We start from the raw sequence: 21,891 nt of genomic DNA on the forward strand, positions 1-21,891 counted from the left end.
CCAGTAGATTAGTCAAGCACGATTTACCTTTTGTAAATCCTTGTTGACTTTGTCCGATCCTGTCACTGTTTTCGAAGTGCTCTGCTATTACATCTTTTATAATGGACTCTAGCATTTTCCCCACTACCGATGTCAGGCTTACCGGTCTGTAATTCCCCACTTTCTCTCTACCACCTTTTTTGAATAGTGGGGTAACATTAGCTACCCTCCAATCCATGGGAACTGTTCCAGATTCCATCGAATGTTGGAAGATGATTAAGTACCCTAGGCCGCTTCCTTAAGTACCCTAGCCATGATCTTATTGAATGGCGGAGCAGGCTCGAAGGGCTAAATGGCCGACTCCTGCTCCTATTTCTTATGTTCTTATGTTCGCGAGGGTTGGGCACCTGTGGACTTGCTCAATAAGAATCACAAGTCCAGCACAGAAGAGATGGGTTTCAGCTCGATACCAGAGTGCTGTAATTACAGGCTCCCCTTTCATTCCCATAACCTCTCGCAGAAGGTTAGAAACAATGGATGACTTCTAAAAGGACAACCGCAAATCACATTCCCACCAGTTCTCAAGGGCTCTGCTTTGAATAAAGATATCTGTTGAAAATGAAACAATTATTGGGCTATTGGCAGACAGCTACCGTGTAGTACAGGAGCTCTCCTTTATTTATTAATTTATGCTCATTAAACTAGGGAATAAAAGTCCTGCCATTTCTGACACCCAGTGTCAGCATCAAGAATCGTAACACAGCCAGATGCGGAATAAAGACCTTCTGCCCCAACTCAACAGCACTTCCTACTGTTCCAGTGTGACATTGACCATATCTTCATGTGGTTTCCATCCAGTGCCAATTAATGCCTAGTAGGAAGTAGATAGAGACTGCCAACCTCATTTCATTAGGACCCGTACAACCAATAAATAGGAGAATAGGATTAGACCTTGATTCCAGAGGTGAAAGGCCAGATAAACCCACTGTGTTCTCCTCTCTTCTCAAAGTTCTGATTTATGCCGGGGTCTGGGCACTTAGACCTCCAGAACTTGACCGGAAAGTAACCGCTCTTCATGGGCCCAGAGAGCGAGTGTTCCAAGGCTGTTCCTCTACAGGCCACACTCACGACGGGATCACTGGATAGCAATCTAGAACAGAAAGCCTGACCCTGACCCTAGCCCACTGAGGCCAACTGTAACCTCCCTACCACTGCCCCTACCGAGATCAGACCAGGGATCAGATCCATGGGGCTTGGTACCACCCCAGGCATTGCATTTACTCACTGAACTGTCAGTAGTTCTCCTCAAAACCACATCCTTAGCAAGCAGCAACCACCAGTCATGAAATATTAGACCAACACCTTACCGGCCATGCGAAATGAAAGGGGATTCCGACCCTGCTGGCATTTCCATTGTAGTTCCTTTTATCTTTGAATGAAAATGAATTGCCTCCTAAGACGGTGCTGGAACCTGTTCCCAGGATACAAGAACCCCCGGGCAGCACTCGGGCTTGGTACTCCTCGAGGCAGACGCGAAAGTACGTGTCACATTCATCTTGTGTGCAGCGAGAATTGTGACCCTCCCGTTCACCATCGCAGCAGGCGCCAGTCTGAAGCTCGCCATTGAGATTATGCACCAATTTAATCTGAAGCTCAAAAATACCAGTTGCACGGGGAACCTGCAAAAGAGAACATCATTAGGAAGGGCAACGAGATTTGTCAAATACACAACTGGCCTGGAGTCAAAATGTGCAGGTCACAGTAGGCAATGCCACAAGTTATGGAGGGTGGGAGGCCAGCCAGGGGAGCGTTGGAATAAAGTCTAGAGGTAACAAAGGCATGGGTGAGCGTTTCAGCAGCAGATGAGCTGAGGCAAGGGCGGAGTCGGGAAATATTCCAGAGATGGAATAAGGCGGGCTTGGTGATGGAGTGGATATGAGGTTGGAAGTTCAGCTCAGGGTCAAATAGGACACTAAGGTTGCAAACAGTCTGTTTGAGCCTCAGACAGTAGCCATGGAGAGGTGGAGTTTGTGGCGGGGACCGAAGACAATGGATTTAGTCTTCCCAATATTTAGTTGGAGGAAATTTCTGCTCATCCAGTACTGGATGTCGGATGAGCAGTGTGACAAATCAGAGGCAGTGGGTCGAGAGAGGTGGTGGTGAGGTAGAGCAGGGTGTCGTCAGCTACATGTGGAACCTGTCATTGTTTTTGGATGATGTCGCTGAGGGGCAGCATTTAGATAAGATTTAGGAGGGGGCCAAATATAGATCCTTGAGGGACTCCAGAGGTAATGGTGCAGGAGTGGGAAGAGAAGCCATTGAGATTCGTTAGCTACGACTGGATAGGTAAGAGTGGAACCAAGCGAGGGCAGTTCCACCCAGCTGGACGACAGATGAAAGACGTTACAGGAGGATGGTGTGGTCAACTGTGTCAAAGTCAAGAAGGATGAGGAGGGATAGGTTACCACGGTCACAATCACATAGGATGAGGAGGGATAGGTTACCACAGTCACAGTCACATAGGATGAGGCGGGATAGGTTACCACAGTCACAGTCACAGAGGATGAGGAGGGATAGGTTACCACGGTCACAATCACATAGGATGAGGAGGGATAGGTTACCACGGTCACATAGGGTGAGGAGGGATAGGTTACCACGGTCACATAGGGTGAGGAGGGATAGGTTACCACGGTCACAGTCACATAGGATGAGGAGGGATAGGTTACCACAGTCACAGAGGGTGAGGAGGGATAGGTTACCACGGTCACAATCACATAGGATGAGGAGGGATAGGTTACCACGGTCACAGTCACATAGGATGAGGAGGGATAGGTTACCACAGTCACAGAGGATGAGGAGGGATAGGTTACCACGGTCACAGTCACAGAGGATGAGGAGGGATAGGTTACCACGGTCACAGTCACAGAGGATCAGGAGGGATAGGTTACCACGGTCACAGTCACATCGGATGCCATTTGTGACTTGGATAAGAGCCGTTTCAGTGCTGTGGCAGGGACGGAAACCTGATTGGAGGGATTCAAACATGGAGTTGTGGGAAAGATGGGCACAGATTTGAGTGGCGACAGCACATTCAAGGACTTGAGATGAAAGGGAGGTTGAAGATGGGGTGGTAGTTTGCAAGGATAGAGGGGTCAAGGGTGTTTTATTTTTTATTTTTAAGGAGGGGGTGATGACGGCAGATTTGAAGGGGAGGGGGACAGTGCCCGAGGAAAGAGAACCATTAACAAGATCAGCTAACATAGGAGCCAGGAAGGGAAGTTGGGTGGTCAGCAGTTTGGTAGTAAAAGGATCGAAGAGTAGGAGGTGTGTTTCATGGACAAGGTGAGCTCGGAGAGGGTATGATGGGAGATCGGAGAGAAAGATGCGAGCTCAGGGCTAGGGCAGGGTGAACCTTAGAGGAAGTCTGGCCCAGTGGATTAGGGGAAAGGAGAGAAGCAGCAGAGGCAGATGAACCGATGGTTTCAATCTTAGTGACAAAGAAGTCCATGAGCTCCTCGCACATGTTGGAGGTGAGGGTGGAGGAGACAGGGGAGAGGGGTTTAAGATGATGGTTTGTGGTAAAGAGAAGCCAGGGTTATCTTTGCATTCCAGAATGATCCTGGAATAGTGAGCAGTTTTGGCAGACGAGCAGGTCCCGATAATGCTTCATGTGGCCCAGCCAGATCTGGCGATGAATGGTTAAACAAGTTGTCCACTATAAATGTTCAAGTCTGCATCCCTTGGACTTAAGGGAGTGGAGGTCAGGGCCATACTGGGGGAACAACCAGGGTGAGAGTGTAATGGGAACAAGGGATCAAAGGTGGAGCCATAATTACGATCACCTATTTCCACCTCCGTAACATCGCCTGACTCCACCCCTGCCTCAGCTCATCTGCTGCTGAAACCCTCATCCATGCCTTTGTAACTCTAGACTTGACTATTCCAACATATGCTTGGCTGGCCTCCCATATTCTACCCTACGTAAGCTTGAGGTCAACCAAAACTCTGCTGCTCGTGTCCTAACTCGCACCAAGTCCCAATCACCAATCACCCTGGGCTCACTGACCTACACTGGCTCCCGGCTAAGCAACACCTCGATTTTAAAATTCTCATCCATAAGAAAGAACATAAGGAATAAAAGCAGGAGTCGGCCATTTGGCCCCTCGAGCCTGCTCCGCCATTCAATAAGATCATGGCTGATCTTCTACCTCATCTCCACTTTCCTGCACTATCCCCATATCCCTTGATTCCCTTAATATTCAAATATCTATCGATCTCTGTCTTGAATACACTCAACGACTGAGCCTCCACAGCCCTCTGGGGTAGAGAATTCCAAAGATTCACCACCCTCTGAGTGAAGAAATTTCTCCTCATCTCAGTCCTAAATGGCCGACCACTTATTCTGAGACTGTGACCCCTGGTTCTAGACTCCCCAGCCAGGGGAAACATCCCACCTGCATCTACCCTGTCAAGCCCTGTAAGAATTTTGTATGTTTCAATGAGATCACCTCTCATTCTTCTAAACTCTAGAGAATATAGATCTAGTCTACTCAATCTCTCCTCATTGGACAATCCCCCATCCCAGGAACCAGTCTGGTGAACCTTTGTTGCACTCCCTCTATGGCAAGTATACCCTTCCTTAGGTAAGGAGAGTAAAACTGTACACAGTACTCCAGGTGTGGTCTCACCAGGGCCCTATATAATTGCAGTAAGACGTCTTTACTCTTATACTCAAATCCTCTTGTAATAAAGGCCAACATACCATTTGCTTTCCTGATCGCTTGCTGTACCTGTATGTTAACTTTCAGTGATTCGTGTACAAGGACACCCAGGTCCCTCTGAACACCAACATTTCCCAATCTCTCACCATTTAAAACATACTCTGCTTTTCTATTTTTCCTACCAAAGTGGACATTTCACATTTCTCCACATTATATTCCATTTGCCATGTTCTTGCCCACTCACTTAGCCTGCTTTTATCCCCTTGAAGTCTCCTTGCATCCTCCTCACAACTTACATTTCCACCCAGCTTTGTATCATCAGCAAACTTGGATCAGTCATAGAGTCAGAGACATAACAGCACAGAAGGAGGCCATTTGGCCCATCGAGTCCGTGTCGGCTCTCTGCAGAGCAATCCAGTCAGTCCCATTCCCCCGCTCTATCCCCGTAGCCCTGCAAGTTTATTTCCCTCCAGTGCCGATCCAGTCTCCCCTTGAAAACAGACACTGACTCTCACTGGGGTACGGGTTCCACAGACACTGACCCTCACTGGGGTACGGGTTCCACAGACACTGCCTCTCACTGGGGTACGGGTTCCACAGACACGGACCCTCACTGGGGTACGGGTTCCACAGACACGGACCCTCACTGGGGTACGGGTTCCACAGACACTGCCTCTCACTGGGGTACGGGTTCCACAGACACTGCCTCTCACTGGGGTACGGGTTCCACAGACACTGACTCTCACTGGGGTACGGGTTCCACAGACACTGACCCTCACTGGGGTACGGGTTCCACAGACACTGCCTCTCACTGGGGTACGGGTTCCACAGACACGGACCCTCACTGGGGTGCGGGTTCCACAGACACTGCCTCTCACTGGGGTACGGGTTCCACAGACACTGACTCTCACTGGGGTACGGGTTCCACAGACACTGACTCTCACTGGGGTACGGGTTCCACAGACACTGACCCTCACTGGGGTACGGGTTCCACAGACAGACTCTCACTGGGGTACGTGTTCCACAGACACTGCCTCTCACTGGGGTACGGGTTCCACAGACACGGACCCTCACTGGGGTACGGGTTCCACAGACAGACTCTCACTGGGGTACGGGTTCCACAGACACGGACCCTCACTGGGGTACGGGTTCCACAGACACTGCCTCTCACTGGGGTACGGGTTCCACAGACACTGCCTCTCACTGGGGTATGGGTTCCACAGACACGGACCCTCACTGGGGTACGGGTTCCACAGACAGACTCTCACTGGGGTACGGGTTCCACAGACACTGACCCTCACTGGGGTACGGGTTCCACAGACACTGACTCTCACTGGGGTACGGGTTCCACAGACACTGACTCTCACTGGGGTACGGGTTCCACAGACACTGACCCTCACTGGGGTACGGGTTCCACAGACACTGACTCTCACTGGGGTACGGGTTCCACAGACACTGACCCTCACTGGGGTACGGGTTCCACAGACAGACTCTCACTGGGGTACGGGTTCCACAGACACTGACCCTCACTGGGGTACGGGTTCCACAGACACTGACTCTCACTGGGGTAGGTACGGGTTCCACAGACAGACTCTCACTGGGGTACGGGTTCCACAGACACTGACTCTCACTGGGGTACGGGTTCCACAGACACTGACTCTCACTGGGGTACGGGTTCCACAGACAGACTCTCACTGGGGTGCGGGTTCCACAGACACTGACTCTCACTGGGGTACGGGTTCCACAGACACTGACTCTCACTGGGGTACGGGTTCCACAGACAGACTCTCACTGGGGTACGGGTTCCACAGACACTGACTCTCACTGGGGTACGGTGCCTGCAGCCTCAGGTACCTCTCCCATATTATCATTGTTCATGCGTGAGCTTAAACAGTGACTTTTTTTTGAGTCATCGAGTCCAATCGGTCCCTCCCTTCACCCAGTTAGACAGTGATCAGTAGCGGAGTCTCTGGCTGGTCTGTGTGGCTCAGTAGCAGACCTGAGGGAGTCCTGCAGATGGTTTTCCAGTTGGGTTGGGTGCGGGTAACGGAGTCCATGACCCGCAGGTGTGGCACAGACAGTAACTCCATTACACGGCTACAATAGCAACACGCGGAATACCAGAAACCATTTCAAATCCCGCTTCCTTGTGAGCAAAGCTACCATACCGATCTCATTCCCACTGCCGCCTTCGTGAATGGCCCACAGTATAATCTCGCTGCAAGAGGCCACAGCCACCATCTTGTCGTTGTCCCCCAGGGAACCACCCATGACCTTGGCGTTGAGTGCCACGCGCTCGATGACCCAGTCTAGACGGGGGCTGGAGAACACCTGTTGCCAGCCAGACGACTCCTTCAGTCTGTTCAAGGTGAGAAACAGAGGGACACGGTGAGAGGCCAACAAGAAACACGAGCGGTAGTAAGGACATTAAACCAGACTCCACCCAATAAATGAGTGTCTGTAAACTTCTGACCATGAATGGGGGCGGGGCGGGTGTGGAAAAAGAGATTAAAACCATATGCGGCCCCAGACACTCAGCCCCAGGCTCCAGGCCCAGCGCGCGGGGCAGTCCTTCAAAATAGAGAAGAGATGAGGTGAATCAGGAAGTAGGGGTGAGGTGACACTAAGTTTGGGTTTAACATACTCACCTGTAACACACCACAAAGTGTGTGTAAACCACCGCAATCCAGTTGTGATGTCCTCGCACGATCCTCACCATCCCAGGATGGGCCGTCGACCCTGGGGAAGGAGAGGGAAGTGGTCAGGGTCACACGAGCGATCTCGCTACTCTGGTTCTACAGACAACAACAACGACGTGTATTTATATAGCGCCTTTAACATAGTAAAACGTCCCAAGGCGCCGCACAGGAGTATTATAAGACAAAATATTTGACACTGAGCCACATAAGGATAAATTAGGGCAGGTGACCAAAAGCTTGGTCAAAGAGGTAGGTTTTAAGGAGCATCTTAAAGGAGGAGAGAGAGACGGAGAAGCAGAGAGGTTTAGGCAGGGAATTCCAGAGCTTAGGGCCCAGGCAACAGAAGGCACGGCCACCAATGTTGGAGCGATTATAATCAGGGATGCTCAAGAGGGCAGAATTAGAGGAGCACAGATATCTCGGGGGTTTGTGGGGCTGGAGGAGATTAGAGATAGGGAGGGGCGAGGCCATGGAGGGATTTGAAAACAAGGATGAGAATTTTGAAATCGAGGCGCTGCTTAACCGGGAGCCAGTGTAGGTCAGCGAGCACAGGGGTGATGGGCGAACGGGACTTGGTGCAAGTTAGGACACGGGTAGCCGAGTTTTGGATGACCTCAAGTTTACGTAGGGTGGAATGTGGGAGGCCAGCCAGGAGTGCGTTGGAATAGTCAAGTCTAGAGGTAACAAAGGCATGGATGAGGCTTTCAGCAGCGGATGAGCTGAGGCAAGGGCGGAGATGGGCGATGTTACGGAGGTGGAAATAGGCGGTCTTTGTTACGCTGTGGATGTGTGGTCGGAAGCTCATTTCAGGGTCAAATATGACAGCAAGGTTGCGAACAGTGTGGTTCAGCCTCAGACAGATGTTAGGGAGAGGGAGACCCCCCCAGTACCCACAGACCTATCGTTCCTCGTGATCCCAACAACGATTCATTACTGTCCCGTCAACACCCGCCCGACATTTAGGAGCAAGAGCCGCTGATCCACAGACCGCGAGGGTCCCTGTTCCCATCCCCAGGCTGCATTGTCAACTCATCTCCGCCAACAGATGTTGGAGAACTTCAATGGGCCTCAGTGCCCCTGGGCAAGTTACATTACCAGTGCACCTCAAAGACGCAAACCCAATTTTAATGCTCCCCAATAGGAATGGCTGCCCCATCCACCACCTTAAACATTCAGTCCCTCCACCACCGGCGTACCGTGGCTGCAGTGTGTACCATCTACAAGATGCACTGCAGCAACTCGCCAAGGCTTCTTCAACAGCACCTCCCAAACCCGCGACCTCCACGATCTAGAAGGACAAGGGCAGCAGGCACATGGGAACACCACCACCTCCAAGTTCCCTTCCAAGTCACACACCATCCGGACTTGGAAGTATACCGGCTGTTCCTTCATCGTTGCGGAGTCAAAATCCTGGAATTCCCTCCCTAACAGCACTGTGGGAGTACCTTCACCACACGGACTGCAGCGGTTCAAGAAGCTGCTCCAAGGGGATGGACAATAAATGCCAGCCTTACCAGCGACACCCACATCCAGCCAATGAATTTTTTTTTTTAAATCACTGCTGTGTTAAGGAGACGTGTATCGATAATTAGGGTCGCAGTTTCCTGCACCTCTTCTCCCCTGGGGAACCTTCTGCTACTTTACCTAGTTGACGTTTCTAATGCTCCAGGCTGAACTGTAAATGACCTCATGGCATTTAACCATGGGGATCACTATGGCCGTGTCCAACCCCCAACCGCACCCTCCGACCTCACCTGGTGCCCAACCCCGCCCCCGATGCCTGCCCTACACGCGTGGAACTTCCAGCAACGTCACTAGATGGTGATGACATGCAGGAACCTTGTCCAAGTTTCTGATCCCCATAACTCTGTGCAGAGTCCAATTGTAGCATCAGGTCCGGCTGCAACAGACCAGGAATCGAATCTGGGACCTTCTTGGCCTGTGTGCCTCAGTACCAACCCATGGATAACTGAGCCACCTGGGGGAGAGGAGAGGAACTGCAGGTCACATGCTGACTGACTTCTGAAATGGAGAGAGTTCAACTGCTTCGCGCCAACATTTACAAACCGTTCCCTCGCTGCTCCAGGAGCTTCCCGAGAATCCCGGCATTGCCCAGGTTCGGTGGCATGGTGTTGCTCCTTCGCACAGGCGCTCGATCCGTGCCCTCCTGCCGAGACCCCACAAACTGCGGCCCAGCCAGGCTGTGCCGATTACGCCTCATTGCCGGGATCACTGTGGACAGAGAAATGCATCAGAATAAAGGCCAAGCGACCGGAGCTCATGAAGGATCCTCACCCCCCCGGCCCCACCATGGGTAAATGTCAAAGGGCACAAATCTCACTCTGGTAACTCGCCCTCCACCCCCCCCCCCGACCAATGTGGCCATTCTTTGCACATAAGCATTGACTGTGGGCAGAAACTATTGGACATCCAAAGGCATCGCAGCCAAACCCGATCTAGTCCTCACGCACATGCCACAGCAGCACCTCACGAGGATCCCACTCCGTGACCAAAGGGTCAAAGGTTCCCTTCAATGCCAGAATGCATTGACCAGAATCCTGGGAAGATTAGTAATAAAAGGGCAGAGAAACTGGGAGTGCTGGACTTACCAGGAGGAGGCAGATACCCATGGAACAGGACACTCCCACAGGACGAGCGTTCCAAATCCTCGCACAGCTCCAGGCGGCGAACTGGGAAAAGGAAGAAACAAAACATAAAACTCCGTCACAGGCCCGGCCCGGCTCGGAGGGGGGGCTCCGCCACAGGCCCGGCTCGGAGGGGCGGCTCCGCCACAGGCCCGGCTCGGAGGGGCGGCTCCGCCACAGGCCCGGCTCGGAGGGGCGGCTCCGCCACAGGCCCGGCTCCACCACAGGCTCGGCCCGGCCCGGAGGGCAGGCTCAGAAGGGTGGCTCAGCTCCAAGGTGCTGGCGGCTCTGTGCAATATTAAGACGGTGAGTATGACGCATAATCCAGCCCGAGCTGCTCTTGTTACCACGGCATTAATGTCGTTTATCCTGTTGAGGTTCTGATCAATGGCAACCCTCAGGAAGTTGATGGTGGGGGATTCGGTGATGCCACTGAATGTCAAGGCAAGGTGGTTAGACTCTCTTGTTGGAGATGGTCATTGCCTGGCACTTGTGTGTCTACAAGTCACTGCACTGTGGAAGAGGCAGTACTGAGGGAGTGCTGCACTGTCGGAAGGATCTCAAGGGTAGGAGCGAGCTGAGAACGGGGTGCAAATACAGGGACAATTGGGAAGAGAGGTTTAAGGATCTGGGAAGACTGAGGTGATGGAGTCTGGGACTATATTTTGGTTCCGATATGTGGTTAGAGTGGGGTCTCAGTTACAGAGCGAGGGTGAATGAGAATGTCGGTCGAGTTATTCCCCTCCTGTAGGTTTTCCCAGAGTGGTTTTGGGCAGTGAGCCACGGTATTCCTCACTCACCCAGCGGCGAGATTCCATAGAACTCCGCCTCATGCCGAAGCATTCCAATGTTGGCATCTCTGGAGCGAAAAAATAAATTCAGTCTTTCAATTCTAGAAAATCCCACAGCTTCTTAAAGTGATAAAAAGATACCAGTAAACCATCATCAACATAGAGCCAACTGTTCCCCCTCCCCTTCCCTTCCGCCCCTACCCCTCACCCACTCTCCTCCCCCACAACACTTTCTTCTACAAACAGCTCCACAATACTCGAGGCCTCCACTCACTGAAGGAAGGCACACAGAGTAAAGCTCCCTCTACACTGTCCCATCAAACACTCCCAGGGCAGGTACAGCATGGGTTAGATACAGAGTAAAGCTCCCTCTACACTGTCCCATCAAACACTCCCAGGGCAGGTACAGCTCGGGTTAGATACAGAGTAAAGCTCCCTCTACACTGTCCCATCAAACACTCCCAGGGCAGGTACAGCTCGGGTTAGATACAGAGTAAAGCTCCCTCTACACTGTCCCATCAAACACTCCCAGGGCAGGTACAGCACGGGTTAGATACAGAGTAAAACTCCCTCTACACTGTCCCATCAAACACTCCCAGGGCAGGTACAGCAAGGGTTAGATGCAGAGTAAAGCTCCCTCTACACTGTCCATCAAACACTCCCAGGGCAGGTACAGCACGGGTTAGATACAGAGTAAAACTCCCTCTACACTGTCCCATCAAACACTCCCAGGGCAGGTACAGCACGGGTTAGATACAGAGTAAAGCTCCCTCTACACTGTCCATCAAACACTCCCAGGGCAGGTACAGCTCGGGTTAGATACAGAGTAAAGCTCCCTCTACACTGTCCCATCAAACACTCCCAGGGCAGGTACAGCACGGGTTAGATACAGAGTAAAGCTCCCTCTACACTGTCCATCAAACACTCCCAGGGCAGGTACAGCACGGGGTTAGATACAGAGTAAAGCTCCCTCTACACTGCCCATCAAACACTCCCAGGGCAGGTACAGTACGGGTTAGATACAGAATAAAGCTCCCTCTACACTGCCCATCAAACACTCCCAGGGCAGGTACAGCACGGGTTAGATACAGAGTAAAGCTCCCTCTACACTGTCCCATCAAACACTCCCAGGGCAGGTACAGCACGGGTTAGATACAGAATGAAGCTTCGCTAACCTGCCATAATTGGAGCACACCTGCTAGGCCCCGTTGCCCAGGAAACTGGAAGGTTACCTGTGGCCCTTACGCCTCTTAACCCGTTCTGCACACGGTTTACCTTGCCACCTGTTCTGGGCATACCTGGCGTCCAGCTCCTTGGTACGGAGAAAATTCAAGATGGAGGTGAACACTGTCGGATCCCGATCGATAAAAATCTAGAGTGAATAACAAAGAGGGAATGAAGTTGGTGATTGTGGAGAAGGGGAGGCTCAGCCTATCCGGTGGCATTTTTAAATATGTCTGAACACGGGATCACTATCGGCTGAGTATTGATTTCTAATAGAAACTTGCTTCAGGTTTTACTCACCGCTCCCGTTTCATCCTTCAGGGTGGAGATTCGTCCGCTCAACAGGCTGAAAGGGAAAACAAACCTGAACAGCATCAGATCACTTACCCAGCCCACTGGAGACCTACTGTCACCTAAACAGCATCAGATCACTTACCCAGCCCACTGGAGACCTACTGTCACCTAAACAGCATCAGATCACTTACCCAGCCCACTGGAGACCTACTGTCACCTAAACAGCATCAGATCACTTACCCAGCCCACTGGAGACCTACTGTCACCTAAACAGCATCAGATCACTTACCCAGCCCACTGGAGACCTACTGTCACCTAAACAGCATCAGATCACTTACCCAGCCCACTGGAGACCTACTGTCACCTAAACAGCATCAGATCACTTACCCAGCCCACTGGAGACCTACTGTCACCCAGCACACGGCGCAACAATGTCAATCCACACTGCAATCCCGGGTCAGATGGAGTGGGCCTAAGTTCTGAGGCTTGTTTTGCATTTGATGAAAATTCACTGCAAGCCTAGGTAACTAAAATTCTCCACATCATGAGGCATGGGAACAAGTGGGAAAATAAATCACCCGTCAGAAGATCCAGCCTTGGAATCCGGTTTCTATCTGAGAAATTGAAGATGAGATGCCACATATCACAGCCTGGGCCAGCGAGAGCGTCTTACCTCGAAAAGAAAAAGAGTCCGGGATCCAGGTGAGAGTCTGTCGAGAGGAACTGAACCTAAAGGAGATATTCAAGGGAACAATACAGAAAAGAGTCATCAGTTACGTTATATCCGTGTATCTTAATGTTGTGTCCTTCAATAATCAGACTGCAGGGAACGATTCAACAGGTGTTTACTGAATGAGGGTTACTCTAGAACTAAATATACAGATCACTACTCAGGGTTTATATACAGGTGTGGTCACTGCCGGTACTACAGTATACAGGAGCTGTAAAAAGTAGTTCTCTCCCTTAAGGTATATATACACATTACATACATTACAATTTACTGTATCTGGCACACTCTGACCCAGGTTAATGGACAGGGTCTGTCCCCAGCACACTCTGACCCAGGTTAATGGACAGAGTCTGTACCCAGCACACTCTGACCCAGGTTACTGGACAGGGTCTATACCCAGCACCCTCTGACCCAGGTTACTGGACAGGGTCTGTACCCAGCACACTCTGACCCAGGTTAATGGACAGAGTCTGTACCCAGCACTCTCTGACCCAGGTTAATGGACAGAGTCTGTACCCAGCACTCTCTGACCCAGGTAAATGGACAGAATCTGTACCCAGCGCTCACTGACCCAGGTTAATGGACAGAGTCTGTACCCAGCACTCTCTGACCCAGGTTAATGGACAGAGTCTGTACCGAGCACTCTCTGACCCAGGTTAATGGACAGAGTCTGTACCCAGCACTCTCTGACCCAGGTTAATGGACAGAATCTGTACCCAGCGCTCACTGAACGAGGTTAATGGACAGAATCTGTACCCAGCACTCTCTGACCCAGGTTAATGGACAGAGTCTGTACCCAGCACACTCTGACCCAGGTTAATGGACAGAGTCTGTACCCAGCACACTCTGACCCAGGTTAATGGACAGAGTCTGTACCCAGCGCTCACTGACCCAGGTTAATGGACAGGGTCTGTACCCAGCACACTCTGACTCAGGTTAATGGACAGGGTCTATACCCAGCACACTCTGACCCAGGTTAATGGACAGAGTCTGTACCCAGCACACTCTGACCCAGGTTAATGGACAGAGTCTGTACCGAGCACTCTCTGACCCAGGTTAATGGACAGAGTCTGTACCCAGCACACTCTGACCCAGGTTAATGGACAGAGTCTGTACCCAGCACTCTCTGACCCAGGTTAATGGACAGAGTCTGTACCCAGCACACTCCGACCCAGGTTAATGGACAGGGTCTATACCCAGCACATTCTGACTCAGGTTAATGGACAGAGTCTGTACCCAGCACTCTCTGACCCAGGTTAATGGATAGGGTCTGTACCCAGCACACTCTGACCCAGGTTAATGGACAGAGTCTGTACCCAGCACCCTCTGACCCAGGTTAATGGATAGGGTCTGTACCCAGCACACTCTGACCCAGGTTAATGGACAGAATCTGTACCCAGCGCTCACTGAACGAGGTTAATGGACAGAGTCTGTACCCAGCACACTATGACCCAGTTTAATGGACAGGGTCTGTACCCAGCACTCTCTCCCGCTGTCCCAGCTCCAAGTAGACCCCGGTGTCCAAATTATGGCCTGGACGTCAGAAGTCTCCCAGGCCCTAGCAATCTGCTCCTCGAAACCCAGAAAATTTCATTCTATTGGAACCTCCATTGCTTATTTGAGCTTACTTATATTTTAGGGGCCTGGACGTTTAGGAAGGGCTGTTCTTGAATGAGGTTGCGGTATATGCAAATTATTGGGATTGTGGATTGAAGCTTCATTTTCCCTCCCTCAGGCTCCAGCTTACATAAAAGGCCAATGAAGGCAGAGGGCTTCATACAGGTCTGTTGTGCTGTTCCCAGCCCGAGAGAAGTTGGGACCACAGTTAGCTTCTGTCCCCTAGGCATCGCGGGGTATGGGGAGAGAGTGGGAATATGGTATTGAGATAGAGGATCAGCCATGAGCATACTGAAAGGCAGAGGAGGCTCGCAGGGCCGAATGGCCGACTCCTGCTCCTAGTTTTCTATGCTCTACGTTTCTAGCCTGGGGAAACAATGGGCCAGGATTCCTGCTCATGTTGACTAAAATTCCCTTTCACAACCACATCTCCTTCCTCAGCAACCGTCTCCGGCTCCAACTTATTCCACATGGATTCCAACTGAAATTCCACCCATCATGTTTCGGATCCACCTATGATTACAGATATCTTCAAGATATTCAGCGTTCCTCAAACCACTGCTCTCGCCACATCCCGAGATCCACGCTCAACGCCATGCACCACTACATGCACGCTCTAGACCTCTCTCTTCAGCAGCACCGACTCACTATCTCAGAGCTGTCCTGGTCTGCAGTTCCAGTTCATTCTTCGCCTCATCCGGCGCTTTAACAAAAAACGTTTTTTTTCCCCTTTTCCGGTGTCAAGGATCGCAAGCTTCAACAACTCAGATACCAGCGCCTCTCTGGATCCTCCTGCCCCTTCACTTTCCTCTGACATCCATCCTTCCTTCCAATCTCACCCTTTGCCATGTTTTCACTATCTGACCTTCGCCTCTCTGACCCCGAACGATCAGTCCTCAACAAACACCTCAACTTCATCCCCTCAATGAATTTTGAGCTCGGCACGACACCGAGCTCTTCTTCCGCCGCCTTCTCCGCCACTTCTTTGCACACGTATCTACCTCCCCCCCACACCCAGCCACAGTGGACCCTGTCTCCCGTCTAAAGAATTCTCAATCCACCTAGACCCCTCCCTCTGGCTTCTTACTCTCTCTAGATCTTTTCATTGGGAACTGCCGGCATGAAAGCGGCCATCTCAATTTCTCTACTCCGCTCACTCACTCTAACCTACCTCCCTCTGAACTTACAGCGCTCTGTTCCCTCAGGTCCAACCCTGACATTGTCTTTAATCCTGCACTGTCACAGGGGCAGTACTGAGGGAGCGCCGCACTGTCGGAGGGGCAGTACTGAGGGAGCGCCGCACTGTCGGAGGGGCAGTTCTGAGGGAGCGCCGCACTGTCGGAGGGGCAGTTCTGAGGGAGCGCCGCACTGTCGGAGGGGCAGTACTGAGGGAGCTCTGCACTGTCGGAGGGGCAGTTCTGAGGGAGCGCCGCACTGTCGGAGGGGCAGTTCTGAGGGAGCGCCGCACTGTGGGAGGGGCAGTACTGAGGGAGCGCCGCACTGTCGGAGGGTCAGTACTGAGGGAGCGCCGCACTGTCGGAGGGGCAGTTCTGAGGGAGCGCCGCACTGTCGGAGGGGCAGTTCTGAGGGAGCGCCGCACTGTCGGAGGGGCAGTACTGAGGGAGCTCTGCACTGTCGGAGGGGCAGTTCTGAGGGAGCGCCGCACTGTCGGAGGGGCAGTACTGAGGGAGCGCCGCACTGTGGGAGGGGCAGTACTGAGGGAGCGCCGCACTGTCGGAGGGGCAGTTCTGAGGGAGCGCCGCACTGTCGGAGGGGCAGTACTGAGGGAGCTCTGCACTGTGGGAGGGGCAGTTCTGAGGGAGCGCCGCACTGTCGGAGGGGCAGTACTGAGGGAGCGCCGCACTGTCGGAGGGGCAGTACTGAGGGAGCGCCGCACTGTCGGAGGGGCAGTACGAGGGAGCGCCGCACTGCCAGAGGTGCCGTCTTTCGGATGCGACGTTAAACCGAGGCCCCGTCTGCCCTGTCAGATGGACATAAAAGATCCCACGGCACTATTTCAGAGAAGAGCAAGGGAGTTCGCCACGATGTCCTGGCCAATATTTATCCTTCAACCCACATTACTAAAGCAGATTATCTGGTCATTATCACATTGCCATTTGTGGGATCTTGCTGTGCTCAGATTGGCTACCGCATTTCCTGCATTACAACAATGACGACACTTCAAAGGGGCTTCATTGGCTGTGAAACGCTTTGGGACGTCCCGAGGGGGTGAAAGGCGCTATAGAAATGCAGGTCTTTGCCATTTTAGCGATTTGCTGATAATACAAGATGTCACTGCCTGCAGGAAGTCGCAGCGACAGACTCTCCGGGTACTTTGCACTATCAGCAAGTCACTAAACAGCAAGTGGAAAGGACAGGCTCCGAAACACAGATGATTGGGACCAGCTTACATTGAAAGACCTCCAGACGCCCCATTCATAATCCACACCGCTGACAACCTCATATTAAAGGGGCTTGTAATGCCTGCGCTGCTTCACCCACCTCTTTCCTCCCACATTGAGATGTATAATTTCTCCAGGTTTTGCTGAATTTGCCATATTCACACCATCCCAGCAGACCGCTCCAGCTGCCAGCCACTTATCCCACTTCCTCAAACTTTGCCTTCAAACAAGTTCAGCCAACTTTGGGTGTGTTTTAGTCCCACCCGCTGACCGCGTCTGATTGGCTCCACGATGTTACAGTCATTCAGGCCAGTTACTTGATTGGGTGGGTTAAGTGTCAATCAAACTTCTTCCTTATTCCCAGGGTACTTTGCACGACAGCAATGTCTCCAGCTTTTAAAGACACAGCTCCTCTGGGCTGACAGGAGTCCTTAAAGCCACAGGACACCGAGAAATATTTGCAAAAATCTGGGAGAAGCAAAACAGCTCGAGTTCCAAAGGCAGCAAATTTCTTGAGTGTATTCAAGACAGTTTCCTGGAACAATATGTTCTTGCACCAACAAGAGAACAGACCAGACTAGATTTAGTGATGCGTAATGAGCTTGAATTCGTCACCAACCTAACGGTAGGGAACATCGAGCTAACATAGAGTCATAACGGCACAGAAGAAGGCCATTCGGCCCATCGAATCCGTGCCGGCTCCCTGTAGAGCAATCCAGTCAGTCCCATTCCCCCGCTCTACCCCCGTAGCCCTGCAAGTTTATTTCCCTCAAGTGTCTATCCTCTTCTTCTTAGGCAGTCCCTCGGAACCGAGGATGACTTGTTTCCACACTAAAAATACGTTCTCAGGTGACTGGAGTCCAATGCGGGACCTACAGTCTCTGCCACAGGAGGGGCAGACGATGGTTGAAGGGGCGGTTGGGTGGGGTGCTTGGGTTGACGTGCGCTCCTTCCGCTGTTTGTGCTTGGCTTCCACTTGCTCCCGGCGAAGAAACTCGAGGTGTTGGCGCCTTCCCGGATGCTTCTCCTCCACTTTGTGCGGTCTTGGGCCAGGGATTCCCAGGTGTTGGTGGGGATGTTGCACTTTTTCAAGGAGGCTTTGAGGGTGTCCTTGAAGTGTTTCCTCTGCCCACCTGGGGCTCCCTCATGTCGGAGCTCCAAGTAGAGCGCTTGTTTTGGGAGTCTCGTATCGGGCATGCGGACGATGTGGCCCGTCCATCGGAGCTGATCGAGTGTGGTCAAAGCTTCGATGCTGGGGATGTTGGCCTCAGCGAGAACATTGACGTTGGTGCGCCTATCCTGCCAATGGATTTGCAGGATCTTGCGGAGGCAGCGTTGGTGGTACCTCTCCAGTGCTTTGAGGTGCCTGCTGTACATGGTCCATGTCTCTGAAGCATACAGGAGGGTTGGTTTCACTACTGCTCTGTAGACCATGAGCTTGGTGCTGGGTTTGAGGTCCTTGTCTTCAAACACTCTCTTCCTCAGGCGACCGAAGGCTGCACTGGCACACTGAAGGCAGTGTTGGACTTTGTTATCGACGTCTGCCCTTGTTGACAGTAGGCTCCTGAGGTATGGAAAGTGGTCCACGTTGTCCAAGGCCTCGTCATGGATTTTGATCATCGCGGAGCAGTACTGTATGGCGGCGGCAGGTTGGTAGAGGACCTTTGTCTTATGGATGTTTAGTGTAAGGCCCATGCTCTCGTACGCTTCGGTGAAGGTGTTGACGATGGTTTGGAATTCGGCCTCAGAGTGTGCGCAGACGCAAGCGTGATCTGGATACTGTAATTCAATAACAGAGGATGGGATGACCTTGGATCTGGACTGGAGGCGACGGAGGTTTGTTCTGTAGATTAGCTCCTCTCAATCTTCTCTGCTCCAAGGAGAACAACCCCAACTTCTCCAGTCTATCAACGTAACTGAAGTCCCTCATTCCTGGAATCATTCTCATAAACCTTTTCTGCACCCTCTCTAAGGCCTTCACATCCTTTCTAAAGTGTGGTGCCCAGAATTGGACACAGTACTCCACTTGGGGCTGACCCAGTGTTTTATATAGGTTCATCATAATTTCCACACTTTTGTACTCTATGGGCTGGATTTTGTGAATGGAGACGTGCTGGAGGCGGGACTGCTGCTTGTCGGGTCTCAGTCCCACCTCCATCATGTTCTGGCCAACTAGTGGGATTTTCCCCTGATTGACCTTGTTAAGCCCGCCCTGCGGACTCAGCAGGCCAATTAGGGGGAAGTCACTGACAGAGCACATCAACGTCTGACGTGCCATCTGTCAAGACTTCTTGAAAGAAGAAATGTCAGCATTTGACAGCTCTGTGAAGCTGTCAAACACTGACATTCTGTGTGGTTTGATGAGTCCTGTGTTCAGGACTCATCAAACCTTTCAACTTTGTAGAAAGCAGATGACTGTTGGTTCAGAGGATCCAAGAGCCAGTCTGTGAAATCTACAGCGAAGATGTCGGGACTCCGGAACCACCGCGGCTGAAGGCTGTAGGCAGAAACAAAGGTAAGTGAACATTTTCTAACACTTAACACTCACATCACATACTTACCACTCCACACTTGCACCCATCGCTCACCTCTACATCTCACTTTCAGGCCCCTCTGACCCCCGCAGACCTCCTATTCGACGCCTCCAACCTGGCGGGGTTCTCCGAGGTCGGGAAGCCTTCACCTGAAAAGGTAAAATGGGACTAATCCTTTTTTCTGCCTGTTAACTAACTACCTGTTAACAGGCAGTTAAAATAATTTAATCCCTTTCCCGCCTCGAAAAGACGGGACCCGGGGCAGGACGGCTTCCCGCCTCCTGGCAAAAGGGCACGGAGGCGGGATGGGGGTGGCTTTGCCATCCGCCCTCACTTTCTGCAACTTTACCGGCAGTCCTGCCTCCATGGGGCTGACAAAATCCAGCCCAACACCTCTATTTACGAAGCCCAGGATCCAGTAAGCCTTTTTAACTGCTTTCTCAACCTGCCCTGCCATTTTCAATGATTTATGCACACATACCCCCAGGTCTCTCTGTTCATGCACCCCGTTTAGGAACCGGGGTTGGTCCCCTGGCTTGATGGTAATGGTATATGCTGGGCCATGAGGATACAGATTGTGGTGGTATACAATTCTGCTGCTGTCACCCAGTAGCCATCTTTTGGTTTGCCATGGTGGTTGAAATACAACTGGCACAGAGGACTGCCACAGAATGAATGCATCGTGACTGCTGCCAGGATACTGGGCATTGGCCTATTGTCACACACCAGCTGTATGTTGAGGAAGTGGAATTCCTTTCAGTTCTGGTACATGGCAGAGTTGACATGAGATGCACGCAAAGCAATGCAGACACAAAGATACCCTAACCCTAATTGCAGATTCGCCGGCGCTCGCGCACGCACGCACACACGCTAGAGCGCGCACGCACACACGCTCGCGCGCGCAAGCTATTTTTCTCTGACGCTCGCGCGCGAAAACACGTTCTCGCTCCTCCCTCTCCCTCTCCAATCGGATCACCGCATCCGGCGCACGTGACGGGCTCGGCAGCCAATGGGTAGCCGAGCGCCCCGTATTTAAACGGCGTGGAAATGGCGGTTTGTTATCTTGAGAAGACATTTGATTGGTGAGTGACCGGCGAGCGCGAGGCAAGGGCGGGGCGAGGGACTCCGAATCCTCCGGGAGGCGGGAGAAGCTGGGGAAAATCAAACCCGCCGGTGGGGTGGTGTGGGAGGGGCTGCTGGTATACAATCCTAAAAGGATGCATGAACAGGGAGACGTGCGGTTATGTGTGCAAATCGGTGAAGGTGGCAAGGCAGGTTGAGAAAGCAGTTAAACTTACTGGGCTTCATAGAGGTATCGAGTACAAAAGTGTGGGAATTATGATGTGGCAGTACCACTGGTTGTCCCTTACATTGAGACACATAATTCCCTTTAACTTACCTTACTGTATGTTTAACTTACCTTTTGGGGCCGTTGCCCTTTTAACTTACCTGTTGGGGCCATTGCCCCTTTTGACTCGCCCTAGCGCGCTGACGTCACGTCACGTACAACGTGATGTGCGTGCGCCGGCACAGCCCGGCCTAACGTTTTCGGCCTCAACGGCCCGCCGACAGGAGCGACGCGATCTTCCGCGGCAAGCACCGGCACAGCTCGACGTGCATCACGTGATGCCCTAAGCGTGAGAAACGCAAGCCACGTGATGATGTCATCACGCTCCCCATAGGACTGCGAACTCAGTCCTCGTGGAGTCCCCGCTGGGACAAGACCTACACCGCGGTGCTCCTACAGTCGGCCATTTGCCTGTTCCTGTAAATAAACAACTTGTTAATAGTTTGTCGAAGTCAAACTCTTATTTAGTGGCGATCTACACGAACCGCTACAATGAACCTTTTTTTATTTAAAAAAAAAAAAAAAAAAATGGTTTGGCCTCAACTGGAGTATTGTGTCCAATTCTGGGCACCACACTTTAGAACGGATGTGAAGGCCTTAGAGGGTGCAGAAAAGATTTACAAGAATGGTTCCAGGAATGAGTGGCTCCAGTTACGTGGATAGACTGGGGAAGCTGGGGTTGTTCTCCTTAGAGCAGAGAAGGTTGAGAGAAGATTTGATAAGATGCTCAAAATCATGAGGGGTCTGGACAGAGAAACTGTTCCCATTGGCGGGAGGGTCGAGAACCAGAGGACACAGATTTAAGGTGATTGGCAGCAGAACCAAAGGTGACGTAAGAATAAACTTTACGCAGAGTGTGGTTAGGATTTGGAATGCAATGCTTGACCGGGTGGTGGAGGCAGATTCA

The 21,891-nt window shown here is 51.9% G+C and overlaps 3 protein-coding genes across 3 annotated transcripts in view; 1 reads left to right on the top strand and 2 right to left on the bottom strand.

Annotated features, from left to right (window-relative positions):
• LOC147096624 (protein jagged-1-like) overlaps positions 1–1,673 on the bottom strand; it is a gene marked incomplete at its 5' end in the record, with an annotated part of 46,331 nt that extends 44,658 nt beyond the window's left edge. Inside the window, one exon of the mRNA XM_085973165.1 lies at positions 1,347–1,673. Coding sequence (XP_085829291.1) covers positions 1,347–1,673 — 327 coding nt within the window. The remainder of the gene's footprint in view (positions 1–1,346) is intronic.
• The window catches only part of LOC147096623 (carboxy-terminal kinesin 2-like), a 116,728-nt gene that overhangs the window by 68,445 nt on the left and 26,392 nt on the right, over positions 1–21,891 (top strand). The window lies entirely within an intron of this gene.
• Positions 1,673–17,383, bottom strand: LOC147096625 (SH3KBP1-binding protein 1-like). The gene is given in 10 exon segments (XM_085973164.1): positions 1,673–7,059; positions 7,349–7,439; positions 9,467–9,631; positions 10,009–10,089; positions 10,845–10,903; positions 12,134–12,207; positions 12,360–12,405; positions 13,027–13,037; positions 13,040–13,082; positions 17,203–17,383. Coding segments are annotated over 10 exon segments (888 nt in total). The 5' UTR covers positions 17,259–17,383; the 3' UTR covers positions 1,673–6,797.

This window comes from Somniosus microcephalus, chromosome 34, assembly GCF_052327205.1.
Source record: "Somniosus microcephalus isolate GS21.2 chromosome 34, FLI_Smic_1.0, whole genome shotgun sequence".
Taxonomy (NCBI): Eukaryota; Metazoa; Chordata; class Chondrichthyes; order Squaliformes; family Somniosidae; genus Somniosus; species Somniosus microcephalus.